We start from the raw sequence: 27,979 nt of genomic DNA, 5'->3' as shown, positions 1-27,979 counted from the left end.
TCAGCAGTGTTCAGGGGGACAGGATGAAGTGGGATTCTCTCATTCATTCCTTTACTGCACACGTCTGTCTTGAGAATACTCTCACAGGTGAGACTCTGAAAGCTGTCGGCTCATTTAAAGCACCACATCATGTGCTCATTATCGTGTTTTTCTTCGGGCTGACAAAGACCGCAGTAACAACGTTTAGCTTGTTCTGACACTGGTGTTATGACTGACTTGAGCAACTTTATTTCGTTATCGACAGCATCTTTTCTGACAGCGAACAACTCGGCACTCACTTTTATCTCCACAAAACACCTGTACAGTTGGTGACAAGTCACGCAGAGTGAAATCAATGACCACTTCACTGTCTGCAGATGAGTTATCGATGGCACTCCTGAGTGACTTTGGCTTTGGACCACTCACTCCAGTTGCAACAGTCAGACCGAAGACCGACATCTCGTATGGTTTGCCACCGGATATGAGGAAGCTACTCCTCCAATCACAGCCACTTTCCCACCAACTCCACCACTCACTCCAGTCTCCTCTGGCTCCGCCCTCTCTGAGGGATCAGATTTGATTGAGCATGGATAGTTGTTTATTTATATTTGAATTTATTAATTTATATACTTGTATATTGCTGTTTGAAAATAACTGCAAATACTTCAAACAAATATTTGCAGGCTACAGCTTTTTTATGCTAAAAACTGACACCAGTCTTGAAGAAGTTCATTTGCAAAGTAAAGAAAATAAATATATATCAAATAAATAAGGCATTTTTGTTTGCAACAATCCTGGAGGGGCTGAAGAATGAACAGAGGACTGCGCTCATCAACTTGACCCTCGGTGCTGACTTAAGTTTTATTCTCTTCTGCCTCAGTATCTTTCGTCTTTCCAATGAAGAGCCAGTTGGCTGCAGTGTGTTCGTGCCCTGCATCACCTTGACTCCATCACGCCGGCGTGACTTCTTCAATAAAAGAGCCAAAGGAGGGGAGGATAACCTCATTATTACATGAGTGACCACTTCACAGTGACCTCCAGTGCCAGCGGCCTGTCAGCCATATTGGAATTCAGTAGCTTGACCCTTCCCTTCCTGACCTCTGTGGGTAGCACTGATCCAGTCGACTGATATTTGAGAACAACTTGACTGAATCTTTGTTTCTCTTACTGAAAACTTGGGGCTGCATTCCACTCTGAGCAGCATGTAGCACGCACACCGGACCTGTCCAAATGTCAGCCAGGCTGCGGCAGCCACCCTCATTGTCTATATTTATTCTCTGGAGCAAACAGCTGCTCAGGCGAGCAGTCCCTGACAAGTGGAGCAGACAGCTGCCATTCAGAGGCAGACGCCACCACAGTCAGTAGCTGTGAGCTCGGTCAGTCGGCCAGCATGGCGGACAACAGCGGGCCCCCGCTCTCCTCCTTCATCATGGACGAGGAAACGCTGAAGAGAAAGCAGAAGGAGAAGCTGAAGAAGCTGATGGCCACAGGAGGCAACCCAAGACCTGCGCGCTCTCTGCTGGTCCTGACCCTCAGGAATCCCTTTCGAAAGGCCTGCATCAGTGTGGTGGAGTGGAAGTATCCTTTTGGCTGTGAGTGGGTGCCGCGCCTGTCAAACCCTGATGTATATCACACGCTACTCGGCATCTCTGTCGGGACGTTTTGTCGTGTGACGTCATGTCACGTTGATGTTCCTATAACTCCCTTCAAGACCCTTTGAGATCATCATTCTGCTGGCCATTTTTGCCAACTGCGTGGCCCTGGCCGTGTACCTGCCCATGCCTGAGGAGGACAGCAACAACACCAACAGCAACCTGGTGCGTCGGCATGCTTGTCTTCCTGAGTAGCGTCTGTGTTCCCGCTGCATGTCTGGCACTGTGTTCAACCCACAAACCAAAGCAGGACTGGAGCAAGAAGGGTTCAGCTGGAGTTTATGATTGAGGCTTCTTCAGAATGATTCATTTCTCTTGTATCCTAAAGTGTGTTGCCCCATGTCAGTGACGTTCTCTTCCAAATCAGGTGGCGCCTTGTTGTGAAATGTTCAGATGGTTTAACATTATATTGCCAAAAGGAAGGCGTCACACTGTTATGAATTCCATTCATCCACTGAGCCGAGTCCACTCTCAACTGGTGGACTTCATTTCGATTTCATCACCTCCTCATGGGACTGTATTTCCTGATGGTACTGTATCAGTCCTGGCCAACCCACGGCTCCTGAGCCGCATGCGGCTCTTCACCAAATGAGCCGCCGAACTGGCCGCGCTTTTGGTCAAGTTGCTGTTGAGATGATGGTTTACACAGGAAATAAGAGGAAAGAGTCAGAGCTATCCCAGCGAGATGTCAAAATATTTTCAAAGACTTTGACTCGCGTTTCACTTTGAAACATAAACAATAAACCTGGCTGCAGGTTCAATGGCGATGTGAGTCATGGTCCTTGGAGGGTCATCAGATCCACCACCAACACCCCTGACATGACTCAGTTCCACGTCTGACTCTGTCCTTCCCTCAACTAAAGGTGTGTCATGTGTTTCACCTGTGACTCACTGTTGATGGAGGTGAAGTCTGTGAAGAGGAGACGCTCCAGTCTGCAGCGTGGCTCACACACACACAGACAGAGCGGGGCCACGTTATTGGTGGCAGGAGCCACGTCCAAACAGGTCAAATGGAGGGATGTGAAAAACACATGCACAAGAGACGTACGCTGGACGTGAACCAGCAACCTGGTGACACACAGGGAGGAGCTTTAACCACTATACTGAGTCAGGTGAGCAGCTGCTCAGGTGAAGCCTCACAGCCTGATGTGTCTGTAGCATGTGGCTCTGTTCAGCAGCACAGTCAAACTGTGTTTTCACTGGCAGCTGACAAAAGGCCCACCACATTTTTGGAGCTCATCATCCAAAAACATCATTTATTGACCTTGGTTCGACTGATTTTTTTCTGTTTTTACTTTTCTTTCAATCTCAGGTGTCAAAACAATGCAGGGATTTGCATAACATTGCATGCACAGAATGAACTGAGGATGCTGCTTATTGAACGTATACAAAATAAATATAGGTATATATATTTAAAGAAATACACAGTTCAGGCCCAAAGTCTGATCCCACCTATTCATTCAGTGCTTTCTCTTTATTTTTACTATAGATACCTACAACATGATATGACGCAGGATATTAGGAGTTATGTTGAATAACTCAGACGACTCCCAGTAGCCAACCCTCAGCTTCATGAGGACGTCACCTGGCTGTTCTGAAGAGTCTAAAATATCTAACATGTTTAGAGCCACTACAAACGTTTGCTTCATCATTCCATACGTGTTCGTTCATGGATCTGATGGTTTCAGTCAGACTCCACAATGTAAATAGACATGAAAATAAAACACACGGTGAAGCTTTGACTTGACGTGAAAAGAGAAAACTACTATTTTCATTCATTCAAGTTGCAACCTGGTGGACCAACACTATCACTGCCTGCTTAATGTATATGGAAGCCACAGCTGAGATCTGGAATTAAATAAGACAGAAATAAGCGGTGAAATTGTGAATCTTTTTCATGCTGCTGAAATTCTCTGGTTCCCATTTAATGCAACACTGCAGCGTCCTCTCTTTTTTAAAAGAGGCTCGAGGTCCCAGGGGTGCAGCTGTTGGCTGAGGGGGGAGGAAGTTATGGTGCAGCACAGCTGAAGGAAATGTAGCCACCCGGGGACAAACAGCAAGTCCTCAAAAATGAACTGCACTTCTTTCTCAAGTTGTGGGGACCTGAGTGTCCACGAGCACAGAGATAGCTGCAGTCCCTGCCACCTTAGGGAGGGAGTGAGGGGGACACAAAGGAATGACATTTTCATTTTACGGATCAGGCATTAAATGAAGCCCTGTCCTGACTGACTTATGTTTAAAGTTCTTTCTCTGCAGTGGAGTCCAGTCAGGTCCTGCTCAGGACCACTTGTGGTACTCCATCAAATGTCAGGAGGCTCTCGACCTCTGTCATAAAACGTTATCATTCGTCCACTGGGGATGGGTGGTATGGACCAAAAAAGTTATCACGATAAATGTGATCAGGATGAACCCACGTTCCTTCTCCTCCATGTGTTGGACACTAGAGTCTCTCTGTTTGATGATGGAACTCAGGAGTGGAGTTTGTCTCCAACACCATGGTTTGTTGACTTGAACTATGGAGCAGTCTGGACACAGTTCCTAGATGCTGCTGAAGAAACATGAGAAACCATCAGGTGAAGAAATGATCATGGAGTCAGAGTCTATTCTCCAGATCATGACCCAAACTGTCAGTCCTTTGTCTTGTGTGGTGAAAAACCTTGTCACAATTCTCTCTCTCCTAAAATGCTTGTTTTCCATGGCCTTATTGAAGATGTCACTCAGACTTTGAGGCTTTAGAATTTGTTGATGGTCCCTAACTGATGGCGGCTCCTAGCATTAGCGCTGCCTGTGAGAGTGTGTCCTCCATCAGTGAAGCCTCATGAGGACGCGGAAGAGGACGCCGCCGCCAATACGTCCAATATCCAAGTGTTGTCACCTTGGCAGCAGGAGAGCTGCATGTGTTGATGTGAACCAAGGCAGAGGAGCGCGTCAGAGAACCTATGAGGACCACTCCATCTCATTAAAGAAACAGGGATCCAGAGACTCAGAGTCCACCAGTGTCATGATCAAAGGTTCAAACTACCATGGTGAAGCAAAGTCCACCACACTCTCCACTACTGTCACACGCTGTGGAGCTGGAGAGTGCGGCGCCGTCACCGTCTCCTCATGTTCACGTGTGCAGGTCCGATGCAGCCAGTGAGCCGCGGGTTTATCCACTTGATCCTGAGATGGTGTCACAGTGGAGACTGTGTTTCGAGGGATATGGTGGACCATAAGTGATCGCCTGTCCCTAATCAGCAGCTACGAGAGAGGCACAAAGTGATTCAATAAAAGACACAACGTTGCTCCACTAGGGTCCAACATCATTTGTAAAGCCCCTCGAATCATCACCCTTTAAACTATTGGGCAACTAAAGAAGCGATCACACACAGCAGGGTGTGGCACAACACAGAACTGTACCGTGGTGATGGAACAGCGGTCAGATACAGCGATTAAAAACTGATGATCAACCAGAGAGAAGCAATATACTGCAGATGGAGAAACAGACAACTGCGTTATTTGCCTCCCACCTCGCTGCTGGGCGGGGGACACCTGGGATCCACCATGCTAATGTGCCTCCTGGCTGCTTCCACCTCAGCAGCGTAACTCTCACAGCCAGTTACAAGTACATACAGTGGTACCTGGGTTCTCGACCACAATCCGTTCCAGGCGGCCGTTCGAGAACCGATTTCTGAACCGAAATCTGAATCGATTTTTCCCATTACAATGAATGGAAAAAGAAACAATGCGTTCCAAGCCTTAAACTAGTCTTTTGTAGGAGTGACTGTCGAGTGTAGAGTGCTGCACATTGGTATTTCAAGACGTAATTTCCTGTCCGCATGCGCACATGGGTGCAGCGGCTTGACACATAAATTAGAATAAAATTAGCAACGTCATTACGCCACGCCTCACTACACGCTCGTATTTCATCAAGAGAAGCAGACTTTGAATTACTAAAGTACTACGCCGACGTATTAACTGTATTTTAACCTTATTATATATATATATATATATATATATATATATATATATATATATCACTACATTTGACTTGTATTCAACAATTCGGATATTTTAACAAGATTTCAGATAAAATAATTGGATCTTTCTGTGCATGCAGTTTTCTATCTTGCCTACGAGGTCTCAGTTAATGTGAGCATATACTCAGTAAATTACGTCTTGAAATACCAATGCGCGCATGGGGACAGGAAATGACGTCATAAGCCTGAGCCCTGGAAGCAAAACGGGATGAAGAAGCAAATAGCGCAGTGACAATTGTGTATTGAACAAACAAATAGCAAAGTATATTCACTTTTAAGTGGGAGCGAATACATGAGCTACGTTATTGTGCACTTCATTGTGACTATACTTTGCTGTTCGTGCTATTCATAGTTTTGCAAAGTGGCATCGTCGCTGAATAGTGACGTCACTGGGGATGTAATGCGCCCTGACTTCTGAATGTTTTATTTACATTGTCATGTAAGCATTTTATCGCAGACATAAATGGTGGGCTGCAACAGATGGGTCCTGCTGTTTCCGGTCTGTAAATTGAAAAGGTAAATATAGCAGACGTCATCAGTCGTCAGCAGAAACGGCCGGTAGGAAAGGTGAGATGGTGAGAAAATGTTATTTACCTACACCAGAGTTCTGACGTCCGTGCTCCCGCGGACTGTCATGGGTAAGAGAAACATATTCCTTGTTTATTTCAGCCACATGAATTCAAGCCGGGAGCGCAAGTAGCATGACGGTGGCCTGAAGCGGACAAAAAGTGAGAGGGATTCATAAGAAAGGAAACGTATTTACAGCAGTAAAACTGTTATATTTCACTTTAAACATCGAGTAACATGTCGCAGGTGTTACTGTTATTGTAGCGTGATCTAAAGTAGAGCCCATTCTAGTCTTTGTTCCCTCCTTCTCCAAACAAAGCGATGTCCTGGCTTGCTTTTCCAGACCTGTTTCCCCAGTCATCTCCCACCTGGGCACCTCTCAGAGGAACACACCTGTCTGTTGGCGCCTCGATTGAGGTCATGGGACATATGACAGAGGTCATAGAAATGGATGCATCAATAATGCATGTGCTATTCCGAACATAATTCCATGTCTTGCCAGCCAGTGCTCAACTACACCCATCTGTCATGGTGGCCGCTTTACTTTTTTCATCTGAACTGAGTTACACCGCCATAACTACGAGGCGTCGATGACGACAGGGACGAAACCGAAAGGACAATGTGTAGCTCAAATATCAAAGTAATCCCAGCCAAGGTCACTGCACCGAGTGTGGTGGACCTCCAAAATAGACCGCCGTCATGCTAGCTGCAACACATTCACTGCATGTCTGCGCTGAAAGGAGAGAGTCCGTGGCACATTCCAGTCTTGTGTGTGTTCAGATGTGGCCACGGCAATAATGCAGATGACCTCCGCGCCGTCATCAGACGGCACTCATTAATGCAGTATTTGGTGGCTAAAGATGTTCATATTTCACTCGAGCTTTTTACATAGGGAAGAATTGTTAGGGTGGGTTTTGCTTGTGGTCGATGTGGTCCTTTCATTTTGGTCTACGCCTAGCTTGACGTGGGATTACACAGGCAGTGAAATGCACCAAAATATGTCCATCAAGGAGGCGGACAGGCGGACGGAGTTGAGAGGGTGCTACTGTCGTGTGTTTGCAACAGAAGCCGTATTAAGAGTTGCTGTCCTCCATGTGAATCATTGATGCAGTCATATCGACACACATCTTCACAGAAAAAAAGACAAAGAGCCTTTATTCCCAAACAAAACCCAGTCACTTGCTAAATGACTGAGTAGGGAGTTCATCAATATGTTGTGTATTATGTTACACATGTATTTTCATACACAAATCACCAGTTGCTTACTCTGTTTCACTGACCGCCCTTGTGTCGAGCAGGAAAGCCTGGAGTACATCTTCCTCATCATCTTCTCCATCGAGTGTTTCCTCAAGATCGTGGCGTATGGATTTCTCTTCCACGCGGACGCATACTTACGAAACTGTTGGAACATACTGGACTTCGTCTGCGTGTCTGTCGGGTGAGTGGGTTGGTGGTGGGCCATATGGCGACAATATTTATTATAATAAAATCACAATTAAATTTTATCAGGATTTTACTTGTATGTTTTAGTGGTGGGACTCTAACAAGTTAATTTGTAATGAATTACAAAAAAAAATAATAAATTAATTTAATGGAACAGTTTGCTCTCCAGACACCAGTGAACCTTTGTCAGTGCAGGAGCTCCTGCTCCACTGATGCAGCTAGGATGAGAACAACAACAACAAACATGGAGGAATCCTCCCTGAACCAAAGCAAACTAAAGCATCTGTTGGCTTTGGTTCAGGGAGGTTTTTCACTCCACAATGTCCAGGGTTTCCACCACTCTGGATGGACTTGAGATTCTGATCACATTAAAATTCTTACACAAATATTTTCAAGACATTAAAAGAGCTTTTAGTTTAAATAAGGTGATATAAAAACATATATATATAATACTTTGTCACAAATTCCCTAATTAACTAGATAGATTTTTTAATCGGATCTCACCCCTATTATTTTTTAAGCTAGAATGCAAGTTTCTGCTCAGTACAACCAAACCACTTCTGTATGTGAAACAGTCAGGAAGGGGAAGTTGAAACCAATACTATTTGTTTTGCTGGGTCTGTTGAGCTGAACACAGTCTTTTGAAATCAATTGCTGAAGAATATCATAAGGCTTCAGATTGCATGGTATTGCTGGGTCCGTGTGGGCCATCTAAGACGCACGCTTTCATAGATAAAATGATGAGGCTCACATTGGTGCGAGGGCTCTGTTTTAGCCATCACGAGCAGCTCCTTGGTCTCTGAAACACTTCTTTACCTCGTCTTTTTAAGATTCATGTCCATTACAATGACGTTCTTCTTCAGTGGGACACAAAGTGCGGACGCCATAGTGACTTCTTCAGATACAGTAGCTGCTCTGCACTGGTCAATATCTGACATCCGACTTCATTACAGACACGCTGGTCCACAGCTCCAGCAGGTAGCAAGGCACAGAGAGACACACCAATGTTCACACCAGCTTCACTGGGGGTGCCGTTCCCCTTAGTTCGAGCTCTTGACCGAGTTTTTCAAGTGGTGGCCATTCAAGCGGTTTCCAACTAGCCAGATGCTTTGTTGTGAGGCCTGAAGAATGAATGCTAATATACTGTATCGTAACTGTCAATATGTCTGTGGTGCTCGACTAACATTAGAGTGTTGACAGGAGTAGCTGCTCCACAACACAGTGACAATCATGAGACGGCACTGTCGTGGTAGAGACTGCTGGAGTAGCAGCCGATCAATGCCAGGTGTGGCACAAATCCAAGGGCGATGTTTGATGAAGCGTGTTCACACAGAGAATGCATTCAATCCACATTCGATACATTTGCAATTTTTTGTTTCATTTCATTTTTTATTATTACAATGTAACAGTCAATCCCTTCTCTTTCAGGCTCTTCACTGTCGCGGTCGATGCCATCAACCACATCAGTGGCGTGGAGGCACCAGTGGGGGAGAAAGGTGGTGGGTTTGACATGAAAGCTCTGCGTGCGTTCAGAGTGCTCAGACCTCTCAGGCTGGTCTCTGGAGTCCCAAGTAAGCAACACCAGAAAAAGATTCACAAGATGATATTTGCATTTTGCCACACATTTTTCCATCAAATATCTGAGTGACTATGAGATGAAATGGTTGTCTTCTCTTGAGCATCATCCCTTCTCACAGCCATCCTGCATTAGCATTAACATTATAAACCTGTAACTCTACATTGCTTTTTCCTCTGAAAGCTTTGGTCGGTGCTCTGTTTTGTGTCCAGGCCTGCAGGTGGTGATGAACTCCATCCTCAAGTCCATGCTGCCTCTGTTCCACATCACTCTCCTGGTCCTCTTCATGGTCACCATCTACTCCATCATGGGTCTGGAGCTCTTCAAGTGCAAGATGCACAAGACGTGCTACTACGCTGGCACAGGTGTGTAACTAGCATCAGCAGGCGGCATCACCCGCAGCACACCTGCCCATCACCAGTGTCCTCTGCTGCCTGCCAGACATCATCGCCACGGTGGAGAACGAGAAGCCGGCCCCATGTGCGCAGGCAGGGAACGGGCGCAGGTGCACCATTAACGGCACAGAGTGTCGCGCCGGCTGGCCGGGTCCAAATAATGGCATCACTCACTTTGACAACCTTGGATTTTCCATGTTGACTGTTTACCAGTGCATCACCACGCAAGGCTGGACAGACGTCCTCTACTGGGTAATGCATCACACCTGCCTCCTGTTCTTAGATAAAGATTGACTGCACATTGAATTGCTTAGTGATAACAGCACTGTGTTAATCCTGGTTTGCCTTTTCATCAGACAGAGACGTTAGTTAGTACGACATGTTTATTTCCACTGCCTCCAAATGCTCTTCACTTTTACATACTGAACTCTCCAATGCTGAAACACCAGGCTGAATCTGATCTTAATTTTCTAATTCATCAGAGATTAACTCAGCGACAGGAACTTCCTCCACCAAGTTACTCAATTCCACCCACTATGTGATTTTTTTAGGCAATATTATTGGCCGACCTTTAATGAATCTGCAGAATTTGTGCTTGAATTGTCGCTACAATTGTCCCAAAAGAACAGCAGATGGCAGTAGTGTTACTGAGCTCGAGGTGCAGTGAGTGGTGCAGCAGCAAAGCAATTCTCAAGAATGAGAAACCCCTCAAAATGGTTTTAGATCTTGAAGAAACTTAAGAATGGCCCCAAAATCTGATCATGTCTAAGAAGCATTTCTAATTGATTCTGTATGTTTCAGTGAAATATTGTCGTTATTACCTCCATTTGAGTTACAAATGTAATAAAGTGTTATGATTATTTGCTCTCCTAAACCTGTCAAAAAAGAAAGATTTCCGGTTCTCGGTGCCATTTGCTGGTACCTATATGAAAATACTCCATGACCTCCCACCAGGCCGAGTGAGCTTCATGTTATACGTGACAAGATCAGACACCAGTGTACCGAAGCTCATGGAGAAAAGTGAGAGGACAGTCAGAGAGACTGGGAGAGGAGAGAACATGGAGGCAGGGGGCAAAAGATGGACAGGATCTTTGCGCTTTTTGACGGCTGTATTCGGTCAGTGAAAGATTGTGCTGCATCCTGTGTCTGCCAGGTGAACGATGCCATAGGGATGGAGTGGCCCTGGATCTTCTTCACGACGCTCATCCTCGTTGGGTCATACTTTGTTCTCAACCTGGTTCTGGGTGTGCTTAGTGGGTATGAGTGTCCTCAAGCATCGCAGCAGTGGGCGCTATTACCACGTCATTACCACGCTGTGCTCCTCTCCTACCTAGTGAGTTCACAAAGGAGCGAGAGAAGGCCAAGTCCCGAGGAGAGTTTCAGAAGCTGAGGGAGACCCAGCAGCTGGACGAGGATCTAAAGGGCTACATGGAGTGGATCACTCAGGCAGAGGTCATGGATAATGACCAGGAGGGCCAAGGTCAGTCTGTGCATGTGCTGTTGTTCTTGCTAAACTGTAGCTTCGGAAACATGTATTTCAGGCCTGCTGACGACAGAGAACGGAGGATCTGAGGCAGGCAGTGCTGGCAAAATGGACACGATGCAGCTGATCATCTATTACTAGTACGTAAAACGTTCATCAGCTTGAGAGCGACGGTGTTCCTCCGACTCAGGGGTCCCTCCTCGTCTGCAGTAAGCTGGCTCGCAAGTGGAATCGCTGGCTGCGTCGCAAATGCCGAGTGTATGTGAAGTCCAGACTCTTCAACTGGTGGGTGATCATGCTGGTCTTCCTCAACACGCTGGCCATCGCGTCCGAGCACCACAAGCAGTCGGAGAGGCTCACAAACTGGCAAGGTTGGCTCCCGCACAGCATCTGAGGGTCTTCATGTATGTGACTGTGTGGTTGTAACGCTGCGGTCTGAGGAAGGTCGTGTTGAATAGAGTCCTCACAAGAATACTGAAACTCAACTTTGTGAAATGCTTCGCTTTGAAGCATCAAAATACTGAAAGTTAACGCTCAGATTTGTGTTTTCGACGGTGAACAGACAACGCCAACAAGCTGCTCCTGTCCATGTTTTCCTTGGAGATGTTCATGAAGATGTATGCGCTGGGCTTACCCTCCTACTTCATGTCCCTCTTCAATCGCTTTGACTGCTTTGTTGTGTCCACCGGCATCATGGAGCTCATCCTGGTCCACATGGACATCATGTCGGTGATGGGTATCTCTGTGCTGCGCTGCATACGGCTGCTCCGCTTGCTTAAAGTCAGCAGGTATCCCAGCTGGATGAGTACCGTTTCATTACTTGCACAGTTTATTTTTAAACTTAGAACAGAGCAATCTTTGCCACTTGTTCTCAACAAGTCTGTGGTCTGGTCGCCCGCAGGTATTGGACGTCTCTCAGTAACCTGGTGGCATCCCTCCTCAACTCGGTCCGCTCCATCGCCTGCTTGCTGCTCCTCCTTTTCCTCTTCATCGTCATCTTCTCGCTGCTGGGCATGCAGGTGTTTGGAGGGAAGTTTAACTTCCCTGACCAGGCCAAACCCCGGAGCACCTTTGACAGCTTTCCCCAGGCCCTCATCACCGTCTTCCAGGTACAAACTCCTGCAGGCCAGGAAGTTCTGAGGAAGTTGGAAGATGAGTTCACCAGATTTTTTTGGTCTCACAATGTTCCCACATGGAAGATGGTTGTGCTTCACTAACTTGATTTGCATGAGACACAAATTAACCTTGGTGAACTAGTGGTCTGGAACAGGGACTTGCTTGGCCTAAGGCGCGGTTCTGTCTCAAGACAACGGTCTTTCGACTCAGAAGTCCGAGATGTGAACACAAGCCAGTTGGGTTTTGGCCGTGGACTTGAGAGCTGCACCTTGTCTCTGGAAACTCTCAGCGGGGGGTGAGCTTCTGGCGACTCGGCACTAGATGCTGGAAACGAGGTGTCCAGTGCGACTCCACACCAACATGAGAGATGCCGGGCAGTAAAGGGTCTGATGGCTGTCTGGGAGCACAACATGGTTCAAAACAACTTCTCAAACTCCCAGAACACTGAGGTGAGCAGCGTCAGCTGCAGGAAAATGGTGCTGGGGAACGGGAGCGCTGCACAGTGGTCCGGGACTGGAGATGTGTGCGGGGGTTTGATGACTCAGCTGTTTTGGCATTTGGGAAGAAAAGAAAGGACATGGCCTGAGGCGCAGCGGTGGAGTCTGGACAGCAGGGGGCGCCCGAGACAGAACCCACAGTGTGAAACCGCCCTGAGACATGCGCTTGGTGGTGCGTTCAGGGACAACAGGAACTACAGACCAGGCCAAAAGTTTGACCACACCTCTTCATTCAATGTGTTTTCTTACTTTCCTCAGCACTTTCCATTATAGATTCTCATTGAAGGCATCGAAACTATGAATGAAAACTTGTGTGTAATGACTCAAAACACGCTTGACATTCTGGTCATGAACTTCAGGATGTGGTCACCTGACATGGTTTCCAACAGGTGAGTCCATCCTGAAGCTCATCAAGAAGCCCAAGGTTTGCACCCTGGCATCACAGCAGGCGGAGGCTACTTTGAGTCGTCTAAAATATGAAACATTCAGAGTGATTCAACTGTGTTGTCTTTGCTACATAGCTCCATATGTCCTGCTTCATATAGTTGATGTCTTCAGTCTGTATCTACACTGTAGAAAGGAGTAAAGACCAAGAAAAAAACACTGACTCAGAATTAATGTTGAATACGAAATGGCCAAAACCAAATCGCAGGTCTTGGGACTGCCACGTCAGTCAATAATAAATGGGTGAACTGGTCATTGAACTTCACACAGCTGAAGGCAACAGCAAGTTTATTGAAATGTTACGAAAATCCCAGTCAGTGAGTCGCTAGATGAAATGTTGCTGATGCCGATCATGGAATTTGCCCACAATTTCCTATCATTCTTCATTGCTTTTTGAGATGAATAATCCACATACTGAATGATGGCGTTTCAGATTTTGACTGGTGAAGACTGGAACGCCGTCATGTACGACGGCATCATGGCTCACGGAGGACCCACCATGCCAGGCATCCTCGTCAGCCTCTACTTCATCATCCTCTTCGTCTGCGGGAATTGTATCCTCCTCCAGCGCGTGCCTGCAGCCACTTTCACCAACAGCCCTGAACATCCTTGACCCCTGTGCCCTCAGTCATCCTTCTCAACGTGTTCCTGGCCATCGCCGTGGATAACTTGGCCGAGGCCGAGTCGCTGACGTTGGCGCAGAAGGAGAAAGCGGAGGAAAAGATTCGGAAGAAAGCACTCAGGTTTGTTTTCCTGGACAAGGTTGTTGATCGCAGTCACACAGTCTGATCTTGCAGCTTTTTTCGTGAGCTCTTCAATTCCAACTAAGAAAATACACCATAGAGTATCTATGTACAAACAGGAGCACCTACTTTACAGGCGTATTTGAACAAAGATGATTTCTCACTTGCTCACTATGCTCATTGTTTTTAACGTATTCACCATATTTATTGTACCTTATTAGCTTAATAATATTCAAATATCTTGAACCTGAACAAGGTTGTCGATCCAGCTGCATCTGCTGATCGCTGCTCTGGGCGGCTTGTGCAAGAGTTTGTTTTAAAATGTTTATTTATATCTGGCATCGGGATTTTTAAAGACACAGCACGTTTCATGAAGAGCAAGCATTGAATGGTTGAAATACGTACGAGTCAGGGAAGTCAGAAACGTCAAAGCGGGTCAGGACGGGTGTCTTCTTGAGTGTGGATGACCAGGGCTCTTGGCTGACAGGGCCAACATGCCGAACAAGACCTCAGAGGAAAAGGCCAACCTTGCTAAGAAGCTGGCCGAGCAGAGAGCCAAAGGTGCGGAGGGAATCCCGACGACAGCCAGGGTAAGATTGAAGGTAAGCGCGTGCGTCTTACACCATTACCACTTATGTTCTGCTCCACAGCTGAAGATCGATGAGTTTGAGTCCAATGTGAATGAGATTAAGGATCCCTTCCCACCGGCGGACTTCCCCGGTGAGTCACTCACTTCGTCTCTGCCCAGTCGCAGCGACGGCCTGGAGAGGTTTCATGAAACAGTGTCCTGCACTCTCTGCTCTAAAATCGTTGGAGTCAAACAACTACTTCAGTTTTGAGCCCAGCTGCGCCACCTTGAGATATGAAAATGAGGACCCTGTTTCATGAAGCCTCATCACTACTTTAGCAGTGAGCCCATCAAAACGGCTCATGTGTGACGGCTGTGATCGGCAGGCGATGACGAAGAGGAAGACCCGGAAATTCCCGAGAGTCCCAGACCCCGGCCCATGGCTGACCTGCAGCTGAAGGAAGAAGCCGTGCCCATGCCTGAAGCCAGCTCCTTCTTCATTTTTGGACCACAAAACAAGTACGACCAACTGGCATGTTTGACGTTGGCTTTCAGAGTTTGGACTTAATGTTTTCTTTATTTTAGATTCAGGAAGTTGTGCCACCGTATCATCAATGCCACGACCTTCACCAACATCATTCTGCTCTTCATCCTGCTGTCCTCCATCTCCTTAGCAGCAGAGGATCCAATAGACCCACTGTCTTTTAGGAACCAGGTGACCTCTTCTGTTTTCTGCCTTCAGAACTCTTAAATGTAAACCTGCATTCAAGTAAAAAGTAAAAAATAAAAGCTTTCTAGTTAAAGACAGTCACAGCCTGCAGAAGGACACCGTTCTTTTGTGACTGTGACTCGTATTTCAAGTGTGATGACCCTAATTCACTTCATTTTAAATGGACTAAATATCCAACTCTTGTCATGGCGGCTCAGGAGAACAGACCCAAACGCTAAGATCGTGACGGGCTCACACAGGACTGGAAACAACAAGGTCAAAGTTAACAAGGTTTAAAGCACAATTAAACAGGAAACGAGGAGCTAAAGGCGTCGCTACCAAAACGTGGAGCGAGCGAACAACACACAAGAAAACAGGAAATGACAAAATAAAATCGATCACAACAACTATACCCCATAGGAGTTTGTTCATAATGGAAGTGATGCCATTGTGACTGCTCTGTTTTGTCTCAGGTGCTGGCGTATGCTGACTACGTCTTCACTTCCGTCTTCACAGCAGAAATTGTCCTCAAGGCAAGTGAAACACACTGTTGCGCATTGTGATGTGTGCTGGGTTCCATCCAATCTGGATTCCAACATGCAGATCAAGAGAGGCTGCAGTCTGAATCGAACTCTGGAGTCAGTCCAGTCCGATCTCAGCCTCCTCCTTCCTATGTAATGTTTTGGAAACAATGGGATAAAATAGGAGTGTCCTGCATTTTTATGCTTATTATTTGGTACAACTGTAACTGTATTTTTGAAACACACTTCATATTTACGTTCAGATTCATCAAAACACTTTGTTTTTAGTGAGTGAAAAGGCTCCAGCTTTGTTATGCACTCTGTGCTGCCAGGCAACAAACCAGTGACCTGTTTCTAAACCGTAACCTCCGTTTGGAAGAATCATGTCTTTACTAGATATTGTTGATGCTGCTGTGAAAATGCACTTCCATTAAAGTGAGGATGAGAAAATCTGTTTTTGGTTTGATGATGAGGCGAAGGGGCTGTTGTTGGCAGCTGAGTGTAACTATCACAGCAACTTGTAATCTCACTTAGTAGCTGTGGTAACTGCACAGAGCAGCTCAGAAATGAAAGACACATTTATTAAATAAATAAAGACCTACAAACTTGACAAGGACAAACAACCATTATTAACCAGTTATTAAAGTCTTGTGAACTTGCCAACCGTTTCACTCTGGTGGGTCACTGCTTTTCATTTCCAGATGACGACGTACGGGGCCATTCTCCACAAAGGCTCCTTCTGCCGCAACTCCTTCAACATTCTGGATCTTCTGGTCGTTGGTGTTTCGCTGCTGTCGATGGGAATGGAGTAACTATCTTTTTCAAATACATGCTGCTGTGGCATCATCCCGATACTCAGGTGTCGTGTGCGTCTAGATCCAGTGCCATCTCCGTGGTGAAAATCCTCAGGGTGCTGAGGGTCCTGAGGCCCCTCAGGGCCATCAATCGAGCCAAGGGTCTTAAAGTGAGGGATTAGTTTGGTCTCTCAGTTACACTGTGATAAACTAACCTTGCTTGGATGTGTTTGTTTCAAGCACGTGGTCCAGTGTGTGTTTGTGGCGGTCAAGACCATTGGCAACATTGTACTGGTCACCATGTTGCTGGACTTCATGTTCGCCTGCATCGGAGTTCAGCTCTTCAAGGTGGGAGATGAAGGACCGTCGTGGTACGCAACCACCTGCTGTGTGATGACCGCTGTGTCCGCCTCCTTCAGGGGAAGTTCTACGCTTGCACAGACCCCGACCAGATGACTGAGGAGAGATGCAAGTAAGGATTTGCCTTCAGACAAGAGTCGTGTCAATGCTCAGGGGTTATGCTCAGCCCAGCATGTTGTCGACCAACACGCTCCCACGCTCAGGCAGGACCAGACATTTACAAAGATAAATCCATACATTTCTCTTACCTTCAGAGCTATTTCACCCATGTTGTTCATCAAAGTCACGGTGTGATGGTGATGACAGACTGTTGCAGTAATATTCACCGCCGACCACTCTCCTAGAGGCTGGTACATAAAGTACCAGGAGGGGGCGCTTCATGAGATGGAGGTGCGCGAGAGGCTGTGGATCAACTCCGAGCTGAACTTCGACAACATCTTCAACGGCATGCTGGCGCTCTTCACCATCTCCACGTTCGAAGGATGGCCCAAGTGAGTGTGGGCGTCGACGTTTGGAGCGAGAGCCTCAGCTGCTTCACCCAGGCCTGTTCTCCTTCAGGCTTCTCTATAAAGCCATTGATTCCAATGTGGAGGACAAAGGTCCAGTGTACAACAACCGTGTGGCCATCTCCATCTTCTTCATCATCTACCTCATCCTCATCGCCTTCTTCATGATGAATATTTTTGTGGGCTTCGTCATCGTCACCTTCCAGGAGCAAGGAGAGCAGGAGTACAAAAACTGCGAGCTGGACAAGAACCAGGTGCTCATCCTCGCTGCGTCACTTCAGCTCACCCAGATTCACACGACAACAACGAGTCAGATAAGATCACCATTCTTATTTTCTGCTCCTCAACAGCGTCAGTGTGTGCAGTACGCCCTGAAGGCTCGGCCCCTCAGGTGCTATATTCCTAAAAACCCCTACCAATATCAGGTGTGGTACATCGTCACCTCCTGCTACTTCGAGTATCTAATGTTCCTGCTGATCATGCTCAACACCATGTGCCTGGGGATGCAGGTAAGAAGGGAAGGGAAGACAACAAAAACAACTAAGATTTACACGAAAACTAATAAAAACTAATATGAATTCAAACTAGATGAATTTGAAAAACAAAAATTCAAAACAAAAAAAACGAAAATATATGAAAATTCTATTATGACCTTGGTAGCCCTGTACGTCCTATCATAATAAGTAATAAAATGTATTTTATCAGTTTTTAAAATGCGTTGTTACTTTGAATGTCATCATGTGCACTGTCCTCCACAGCACTGCAACCAGTCCGACCATGTCACGCACCTCTCCAACATGCTGAATGTGATTTTCACTGTGCTCTTCACCGTCGAGATGATCCTCAAACTCATGGCCTTCAAAGCCAAGGTTTGCCGCGGCCATGTTCTTTAGACGGCTTTTCTGGAACAGACCTGGGTGCTGTGAGGTTCATGAACCAGTGCCCCATTGTCACAGCCCACTAGATGGCGCTCTGTGCTCTAAAATCTTTGGATTTCAATAGTGAAGGGTGGACGAGGCTTCATGACACAGTGTCCTGATTTTCAGACGCCACCAGATGGCGCTGTTAGGACAACTAATTCAATGAAACCTCACGTAGCTTCTAAACCTAAGGCGACACCTAGTGGTCTCTGAAAACTAAGACACTGTTTCATCCACCCTGCGACACTGTGTCATGACACCACATCAACCATGACTAGATTTCAGTAACTACAGTGATGAGTGTCGACGCTTTTCCTCTGAACACACCTTCATCTCCAGGGCTACTTTGGAGACCCTTGGAATGTTTTTGACTTCGTCATCGTCATCGGCAGCGTTGTGGATGTGATGCTCAGCGAAATTAACGTGAGTGACACAAAGACGAAAGTAGATTTGACGCCCTTTGTTCTGTCCACACTGGGGGAGGGATTTTGTTGCTACAGCAGCATACAAACATTAAAGACAGAGACAAAGCACCAACACTCTAGAAGCCAATAAAACAGGAACATTAACATCAAAATGAAAAGAGAAAAATATTTTTTATGAAATCAATATTTCTATATTGATGACTGATGTTGATGTGCCACCCACTTGACTGTTTTTCTCCCCACGACAGGCGGCGCTGGTGACCTCTGGTGGCCTGTACTGTCTTCACGGCTGCGATGTAACTATCCCCACTTCCTGAAACTTCACCCTCACATTCCCACCTCCTTGACTTGATGCTTCTTTTTCCCCACCCCTCCTGGCAGGCGGTGGATCCCATGCAGGCCATTGCTGTGAGTGTCTGCGCCGTCTCCTGCTCCACAGTTGAACCTGCTAATGCTCAGTGGACACACTCCTTTCTCCACAGTCTGAAGAGAACATGAGCGTGTCCATCACTTTCTTCCGACTCTTCCGAGTCATGCGTTTGGTGAAACTGTTGAATCGCTCAGAGGGAATCCGGAACCTTCTGTGGACCTTCATCAAGTCCCTCCAGGTGAGTTTCTTCACGCTGGCTCCAGGGAACAGCTCCCACCTCAGCCGGACTGAAGAACCCTGTTCATGTTGTTGATTCCAATGGAAGCTGCACACTGGCTCCTTTCCTTCCAGTTGTGAGGGTGAGTGAAGGAACGCAGCCTCAGGTTTCCTCAGTCAGCAGAATGACTTGAGTCAAGGATTTCAGTCAAGTGCACTGTCATCACTTGCTCCAAGTTTTTTGCTTGAAGAAGGTCCAGTTTCCAGAATAAAGTGGAAACTTATTTAGAACTTTACACTTCTGCTCAGTTACTTTGAAGCTGTGGGGTTGTTTGAGTGGTTGTCAGTGACACTGTGGTCAGTGCTAAGTGGCGAAAATGTTGAGTCTGTGGAATTATTGTTTGAAGGAGCCAAACTGTGAAGAACTCTCTGTTGATGTTGTTATATAATGTGACTGTTTGCAGGCTCTTCCTTATGTGGCGCTCCTCATCCTCATGCTCTTCTTTATCTACGCTGTGGTGGGGATGCAGGTGAACACACACACACACACACACACACACACACACACACACACACACACACACACACACACACACACACACACACACACACACACACACACACACACACACACACACACACACTCCCCTGAACCTAACCTTCCAAAACACATGACGAACTGAACCTCACTAAGAGAGATATATTTAAACACACAACACACAGTCACACGTTCTATTTTCTAATGTTTTGTGAGGACCTCTCGTGGCCATCACCTTTTCCCCAGCCTCTCCCCTGAAACTTAGCCATCCAAAACACATGGTTGACTTGAACCAGGACTCTGAACCAAACTGGAACCCTGTCATAATAAACTACTTTTACTGAGGTTTTAACCCTGTAAACCTTGTGTGGACAGACCAAAATGTCCTCACAAAACACGATGTCCTCACTAGAGGGTGGCATGCCAAGACGGTGTGGGTAAAACATGCCCACACACACGCACAGCAACGCAGCTATACGCACCCTGATAGTTTTCCCATGTTTCCCCGTAGATATTTGGTAAAATCGCTCTGGTCGACGGGACGTATATCAACAGGAACAACAACTTCCAGACCTTTCCGCAAGCGGTGCTGCTGTTGTTCAGGTTTGTGACTGATTCTTCTGCACTGCAGTTCAGCTATTTCAGAATTTCTTCCGGCTCCAGATCCATGCATTTGGATTCAAGATGGTATTTATCATCAGCTGGTAAAAGAGAAGAACAATAGCGTCTGACTGGTCAGCCCTGTTCAAGTCTCTTTTACACTTTTCTATTCACTTCAAACCATACCTTGTAATGTGGCGCAACAATTCATAACTGAGCGCTGAGTGTCAACATGTCTTTTTAAATATGAGCAAATCCTCTCGTCCCATTTCTATCTGCGTCAGGAGCTGAACAGTGTTGCCACAGTTACTTTGAAAAACTACTGAGAACTGATTCTCTCTCCCTCAAAAAGTAACATAGTTACTTGACTGATGACTTGAATTTAAAAGTAACTAAGTTATGTTACAAGTGACATTTCAAGTTACATTTGGCAGCCAACTTCATGTCAGTTTTGAGAATCTCACTTATATGAATGTACAGTCAATGTTTTGCTTTGACACCCATGCCCCATTATTTTTATTATTATTTTACTTTTTTGCCTTTTTTTAATTCCAAGGCAAAAGTCTAGTCTCAGTGTGTCACGTCTGCTGTTGGCCTCCTGGAGACAGTAGTTGCACTTAAGTGGCTGCTGTCACTCGCCTCTACGCTCCGTGGTGCCGGAGCATCATTTTATTTCTGACTTTCGAGAGAAAATGCAACACATTTGCAAGGTGACTTTATTTCGCTCTCTTTAACCAGTGATTCCTGAGCGTTGATGGACCCTGCAGGGTTGATACCGTCATCTGTAGCAGACTGTAATTCAAAGTGGTGGCTGTGTGTTCAGCTAGAAAGGTGCATCTCTCTCCTCACGCCTCTGTTATTTACTGCAGTGTAGCCGGCAGCCTGACACGTGAACTGCCCGCTGGCGTGTCCCACACATGACGTCATGCCCAAAGACGCAGTTGTAGAAAGCCAGTGTTAATATTTTGCTTCCTGACAATGGCAACAATAGTAACGCATGGTGACGTAGAGCAGTAACTTTAACTTCATGACTCTGTTTGAAATGATAACGTGTTAGATTGTGATATACAAGTAACGCGTTACTGGCTTCACTGCCAGTGAAGCACTGGACAGCAGGATGGGAGATCAAATATGGCTGTGAAACTGAAAGCTTCACGTCCAAGAACATTCAGAGTCACACAACCATGAAGGAACACACCTCTCCTCTGTCCTGTTTCTTCTATTTGTTTCATGGTATTTGCACTTCTAATCTGATGTAAGTGTGAACCATACATTTTCATTTGACTTCATTTTCTTTAGACTTCTTCAGTGTTGTTGCCAGCCAGCCTTCTAATTCAGCAACAGTTATTGAGACAGTCCGTTGCAGCAGTTGTTATTTACAAGATGATTTACTGTTTTTATGTCAATGCCTGTGTCGGCCAGATGCGCCACCGGGGAGGCGTGGCACGAAGTGATGTTGGCCTCCATGTACGGGAAGAGGTGCGACCCCAAGTCGGACTACCTGCCGGGGGAAGAGTACACCTGCGGCTCCAACTTCGCCATCATCTACTTCCTGAGCTTCTACATGCTCTGCGCCTTCCTGGTAACTTCCCTCACCGCTCCGCACTCTTGTGTTCCAAGTGACCGCCTTTCATCTTGTTTGCTTCTCAAGTCCACTCGTTCTGTCCTGGAATCAAAAGCAATCAACCCTCATCATCAACCCCATTCTCTTCTCCGCCACCGTTGCCTAGCAACCATCCTGATCTCCATACGTCCGCCCTCGTGTGTCATCACTCGCGCCACTGCAATCACTGTCCTGGCATTCGCAGATCATCAACCTGTTTGTGGCTGTGATCATGGACAACTTCGACTACCTGACACGTGACTGGTCCATCCTGGGCCCGCAGCACTTGGATGAGTTTAAGAAAATCTGGGCAGAGTACGATCCAGAGGCAACGTGAGTGAACCACCGTCATCAAACACACCACCAAGCCAATTCTTTCTCTGATCCTCCATTTACCAAGCACATTTCAGTGTTAAAGCTCGGGCAAATAAGGCTGTGTCCCGTCTCTCCCCCGACACTGGGCTGAGTGTGGTGTGTCCCACTCCTCCTCACTGGCCGGTCACCACTTGATCACATGACCCCCTCAAACCCAGGGAGCTGACTTGAAACCAAGTGGGAAGCTGAAGAGTGGAGAGATGTCCAGGAGACCCAAGGACTTGATTTCACAACAGTGTTGGACAGGACAACAGGGACATGTTAGTAGCCAGGACCACTCTTCACAGTGGAGGGAGCTTCACAGTGGAGGGAGCTTCACAGTGGAGGGAGCTTCACAGTGGAGGGAGCTTCACAGTGGAGGGAGCTTCACAGTGGAGGGAGCTTCACAGTGGAGGGAGCTTCACAGTGGAGGGAGCTTCACAGTGGAGGGAGCTTCACAGTGGAGGGAGCTTCACAGTGGAGGGAGCTTCATAGTGGAGGGAGCTCAGAACCAAGTGCTGGTGTTAGAGGGAGACATGGGACACAGCCTTAATATTACTTTTCCATGACTCATTCATGAACCGTCCTGATGTTTATTGGACTGGTGAAGAGGCACTTTTGATGTTCTCACTGGACTCCAACAGGATGTGATTTCAGTATAATAGTTGATCCACCGTATTTTCAGGGGGCGGATTAAGCACCTGGATGTGGTGACCTTGCTGCGGCGCATTCCTCCGCCGCTTGGTTTTGGCAAGTTCTGTCCACACCGCATCGCCTGCAAGGTGAGATAATGGAAAACCCACTTCTTCAGACGCATTGAAATGCGTTTATTTATCCTTTTAGTTCTGGTGAAAGGGACTGTGACACATAGGTGAAGCCCACCTGGTGCTTTTCCTGACCCTGTTTTCCAAATAAATGAACCAACTTGATGATCCATGAGCTTCATTGGTTCAGTTCAGAATGTCTTGAGCTTTCAGAGACCACTGGATGGCGCTCTTGGTTTGGAAATGATATAAGGTTTCACTGAATCGACTGTTCACGTCCAGACATTCTACAGCAGACAGCGCCACCTGGTGGCCTCTGAAAATCAGGACACCGTTTCATGAAACCTCACCAACCCTTCACTCAATAGCATGTCTGAAAATGTCCACATGGGGCACAACTGCAGGGAGAAACTAACATAAGCACCGACAGAAACATTGCAGCTGGAACTGGTGTCTGAATTGCTTCATGTCTTCCTGCAGAGACTGGTGTCCATGAACATGCCTCTGAACAGTGATGGCACAGTCACCTTCAATGCCACACTTTTCGCCCTGGTCAGAACCGCACTGAAGATAAAAACTGAAGGTTGGTATTTCAACCTGTTTCTCCTCCGGACTCAGGGCTGCTCTGAATTTATGTCTGTGCTCAGGTAACTTTGAACAAGCCAATGAAGAGCTGCGTGGGATCATCAAGAAGATCTGGAAGCGCACCAGCATGAAGCTGCTGGACCAAGTCATTCCACCTATAGGAGGTAAGCAGCAAGTGTATGGTGACCTCAGCTTCTCAGCAGCAGCAGCAGTGTTGAGCCAGTGTTTTCTGAAGGTTGGTTGAACTTACGGAGCAAACTTCAGTGAGTGGAGTCTGTTAGTTCTCACTATGTTCAATACGTATTTGGTGGTTTCAGAAAATGATATTTGTTTTGTCTGGTTCTACATTAAATTCAGAGAACTTTGAATGTAAGGAGAAACCTGACCTTAATACTGTTGAAACTGCCTGATCTTCCTGTTGGACCAAAAGATCACAGTGTTTTACATCGAGACAGATGAAAAACGTATTGAATCAACATGACGTAAACGCGCTCCATTGGTCTTGTCATCACCCAACATTCCGGCCGTTGACCTTGAACCTGGTGTGTGTCGGCCAGATGACGAAGTGACGGTGGGAAAGTTCTACGCCACCTTCCTGATCCAGGATTACTTCAGGAAGATGAAGAAGAGGCAGGAGGAGTACTACGGCTTCAGGTCCACCAAGAAAAGCGCCACCAACGAGATACAGGTGCGTGTTGCTCCAGGCCCTTCCCCTGCACAGCAGCTCAATGGTGAAGGGCTCAGTGCTTACCGACATCCATCCCAAGAACTGGTGGATCCTCAATAGACGTCCTTGTTTGATGATGGTTTGAGTTGCAAGTGCCTTTTATTTATCCCCAAAATATTAGTCAGCAGCCGCAAGCACAACTCCCAAGTGTCCTTCTGTCCCCTCCAGTGGTGTTGGGCAGCAGCATTTCAAACCTCCCCTCCTCCACATCTTCCTGCTAGACACAATGTTCTCTACAAAATAAGCCATGAACCGCACAACTACATGATAAATCACGCAGTTCACCTTTTGCATCACAAATCAAAAGACATCCAAAATGTGACAGAACAGATTTCAAGACACCCCGTAATTCAACATGGTACAGTCCGACTATTGTCTCCCTCTGATTCACTTCCTGTAAACAGTGCTGAGGCTTCATGAAACAACGATGGCACTCTGTGCTCTAAAATATACAACTGTTAAACAACTGTTCCAACGACACCTTATATTTACCAACCAAGAGCGCCACCTTGTGGGCTCTGGAAATAGAGACACTGTTTCATGAAGCCTCATCAGCCCATCACTAGTTTAAACTACTCTGGTTGTGGGGAGGAACCATGTCCCCCTCCCTCCCTCCCTCCCTCCCTCCGTCCCCCATCCACCCTCTGTCCCCCCTCCCCCCTCCATCCATCCATCCACACCTCCATCCCTCTCTCCCTCCCTCCCTCCGCCCCATCCCCCCTCCCCCCTCCATCCATCCATCCATCCATCCACACCTCCATCCCTCTCTCCATCCCTCCATCCCACCATACATCCATCCATTCATCCACCCCTAACTCCCTCCCTCCTTCTATCCCAACCCCCTTCCTTCCCTCCATCAACCACCCATCCTTCCTTTCCTTTCCTCTTCCCGCCATCATCCCTCCATCCATCCATCCACCCACCCCATCCCTCCCTCCCTTCTTCCCTCCATCAACCACCCATCCTTCCTTTCCTCTTCCCGCCATCATCCCTCCATCCATCCATCCATCCCTCCGTCCCTTCTTCCCTCCATCATCCACCCATCCCCCCCCTCCTTCCCTGCCTCCTGACCTTCCCCACCCATCCACGCGGCTCCTGCCTTGCTCCAGTGCCACAGCAGTGATGTAGAGTCCAACTCTCAGGCAGGACTGAGGAACATCGACGCCGAGGCGGCCCCGGAGCTCCATCGCGCCATCTCTGGAGACCTGATGAACGAGGACGAGCTGGACAGAGCGGCAGAAGAAGCCGCGGCCGAGGAAATATTCCGGGTAACGCCAGCGAGCGTCTCCGTCTCTCGCCCCGTGTCTCACGCCCTGTGCTCTCTCTCAACAGAGGCAAGCCAGTCTCTTCGGCACGGCCGAGCCCTTTTCCATAGAGGCTGAGGCCGCTTTTGGGAATCAAGCCACCCACCAGCGACCCCTTCAGATGGCGGAGGGAGGAGCCCACAACCAGACGAGAAGCGTGTAAAGCCGAGTCCGTCGTGAGAGCCAGGCCGTGTCCTCGCTCTCACCAGGTTCCAGTGAAAGTCCTAGTTACGTAGTGAAGCGTGTGGATGGTGTACGGCTTCAGGAAGTCAGCGAATGTTGGGAACTTCAGGCACTTTACATCCGTTCTAACAAGATCCCGTTGTGATGTCAGACAGACCGGGGGAGGCTTTATTTAAGAAGATCCAGGAAACCCTCAGGGTTAGCATTGCGGCTCGCGGGTGGACTCTGGACTAAATGTTCCAAACTGAGCAGAAAGCTGAGAGGAACCTGACGTAGATGCTTTGTCAAATGCACTGTTGGATGGTTGATACCTGCGGCCCAGTTTGTTTCCCCAACCCTCTCAAGACGCTGCCTGACAGCGGTGGGCGGGTGGGTGAGGTTTCGAGAAACAGTGACCTCATTTTCAGAGTCCACTAGATGGCGCTCTCTGCTCTACCATCAACAACAACACTTTCAATGGGGGTCACATCCTTTTTAAATCCAGAGCGCCCCCTACTGAGCCCATCGCCACCATGAGAGCAACCAGGCTGTTGTCAACACCGGGGTCGTCTGTTTTGAAATGTATGAGATTTGTTGAAAATAAAGTCTAATTTAACAGCATGTCGAGTGTCTTTCATCTATTGTACAAATGTGATTCCAACATTCATGCACTGAGATAAGTACGTTATCATTGAAGGGTAGATGAGGCTTCATAACAATATTGGAGTAGTAGATGAGGCTTTGTGACGCAGTATTGGAGTTGAACCCGAGGATGACGGTGGTGACCTCTGACCCTCGCCTCTGTTGGGAAGCACCGGACGACTCTTCTTACTTTGATCGGATTTGATGGTCCACTGTCCGTTGAACCGTCCTGCTCAGATATTGACATGTTTGAAATTCTTCTACGTGACAGAAATGTGAAGGTATTTCAAATGAAAACTGCGATTTTGGTGGTGAAAATGCCATTAGAGATTCATATTCCATATCTGATGGCACAGATCTTTCAGGCTCCGAGTGGCAGAAGAGACGCCGATACCTCAGCCACCGACGCAGATGCCACAAAAATGACCTGAGAATCCTTGGGTTTTCTGTCCAGAAAATGTGGCAGATGTCAGACTGAAAGAGAGGAGGAGCCGACGGAGGCGTGCTTTCCTCTGTCCGAGTGTCCTGACTGAACACCAGAGCCAGAGGAAACAACAAGGCTGCAAGAGCAGGTAACCACTTTCTATCCAGAGCTCTGACCAGGTTCCCTCTGTCTGCAGCCCGCGACCTCAGTGGCAGGTTAAAGGTCAAGACCAGGTTACCATAGTTTTGGATTGTTCTGTAGTTTTCAGACACCACAGTGGCACAGGTTGGTGTTGAACTCTCCAAAGCTTCTCTTGCTGTCGTGGCTTGTTTACGCTGGAAATCCTGGACATTTGCAGTCGCCTTCCAAACCTGTTTGAGGCGAAGGTGCAGCAGATGGTTGCCACTTATTTTTTTTTTTCATACCATATATACTAACCAAATATACCATATATAAATTGAATCAATCACCAGTGATACATCAGTATGGTGTATTATTTTCGCGTGAATGGGAGCGATTTACGTCGAGAGCCAGCAGTTGCCTTGTCTGTGAGTTACAGCTGTCGCCCACTGGGTGGCAGCAGAGGACCACCAAACGTAGTATGCTGAGGCTGTGACGTCATGGTGTGGCGCAGACCCATTTCTGAACGAATCTTTCCAAAATAATAAATACATATATTAAAAGAAAAGCTCTCAGTGTCTGTCCCACGTCCGGCACTATAATGAGCAGCGCTGACCTCTTGACCTTGACCTTTATTGACAGCAGTTTTCCCAGTGGCATCTCATTTGTGCTGCGTGAGAAGCAGGTGGTCCAGCTGAAACAGTGTGATGACAGAAGTCATTGTCTCATTCACGTCTGAAAGTGGACAGTGAAGCTCCAGACCTCCTGCTTCAGCAGCCAGGTCAGGCTCCGCCCATACTTGCTGTTATTCCATCCGTTTCTGTGCCGTTTTCAATGAAGTTTCTTTCTGTTG

The 27,979-nt window shown here is 47.2% G+C and overlaps 1 protein-coding gene across 1 annotated transcript; it reads left to right on the top strand.

Moving 5' to 3' along the window:
- The first annotated feature begins 1,381 nt into the window (after window positions 1-1,381).
- On the top strand, window positions 1,382-26,138 carry LOC128760279 (dihydropyridine-sensitive L-type skeletal muscle calcium channel subunit alpha-1-like). Its single transcript, XM_053867531.1, is given in 39 exon segments — window positions 1,382-1,557; window positions 1,691-1,796; window positions 7,516-7,655; window positions 9,089-9,231; window positions 9,449-9,601; window positions 9,678-9,883; window positions 10,785-10,888; window positions 10,966-11,211; window positions 11,256-11,485; window positions 11,677-11,902; window positions 12,016-12,223; window positions 13,605-13,725; window positions 13,800-13,914; window positions 14,402-14,504; window positions 14,565-14,634; window positions 14,869-15,001; window positions 15,068-15,197; window positions 15,665-15,724; window positions 16,414-16,520; window positions 16,589-16,676; window positions 16,747-16,854; window positions 16,926-16,978; window positions 17,211-17,357; window positions 17,425-17,626; window positions 17,723-17,881; window positions 18,131-18,241; window positions 18,632-18,715; window positions 18,966-19,013; window positions 19,200-19,325; window positions 19,768-19,833; window positions 20,353-20,444; window positions 21,864-22,023; window positions 22,250-22,377; window positions 23,084-23,180; window positions 23,643-23,745; window positions 23,810-23,911; window positions 24,305-24,441; window positions 25,617-25,742; window positions 25,807-26,138. Coding segments are annotated over 39 exon segments (5,022 nt in total). The 5' UTR covers window positions 1,382-1,408; the 3' UTR covers window positions 25,942-26,138.
- Window positions 26,139-27,979: the final 1,841 nt, after the last annotated feature.

Source organism: Synchiropus splendidus, chromosome 6 (assembly GCF_027744825.2).
Source record: "Synchiropus splendidus isolate RoL2022-P1 chromosome 6, RoL_Sspl_1.0, whole genome shotgun sequence".
Lineage (NCBI taxonomy): Eukaryota > Metazoa > Chordata > Actinopteri > Syngnathiformes > Callionymidae > Synchiropus > Synchiropus splendidus.
This window is presented reverse-complemented; position numbering and strand designations above follow the sequence as displayed.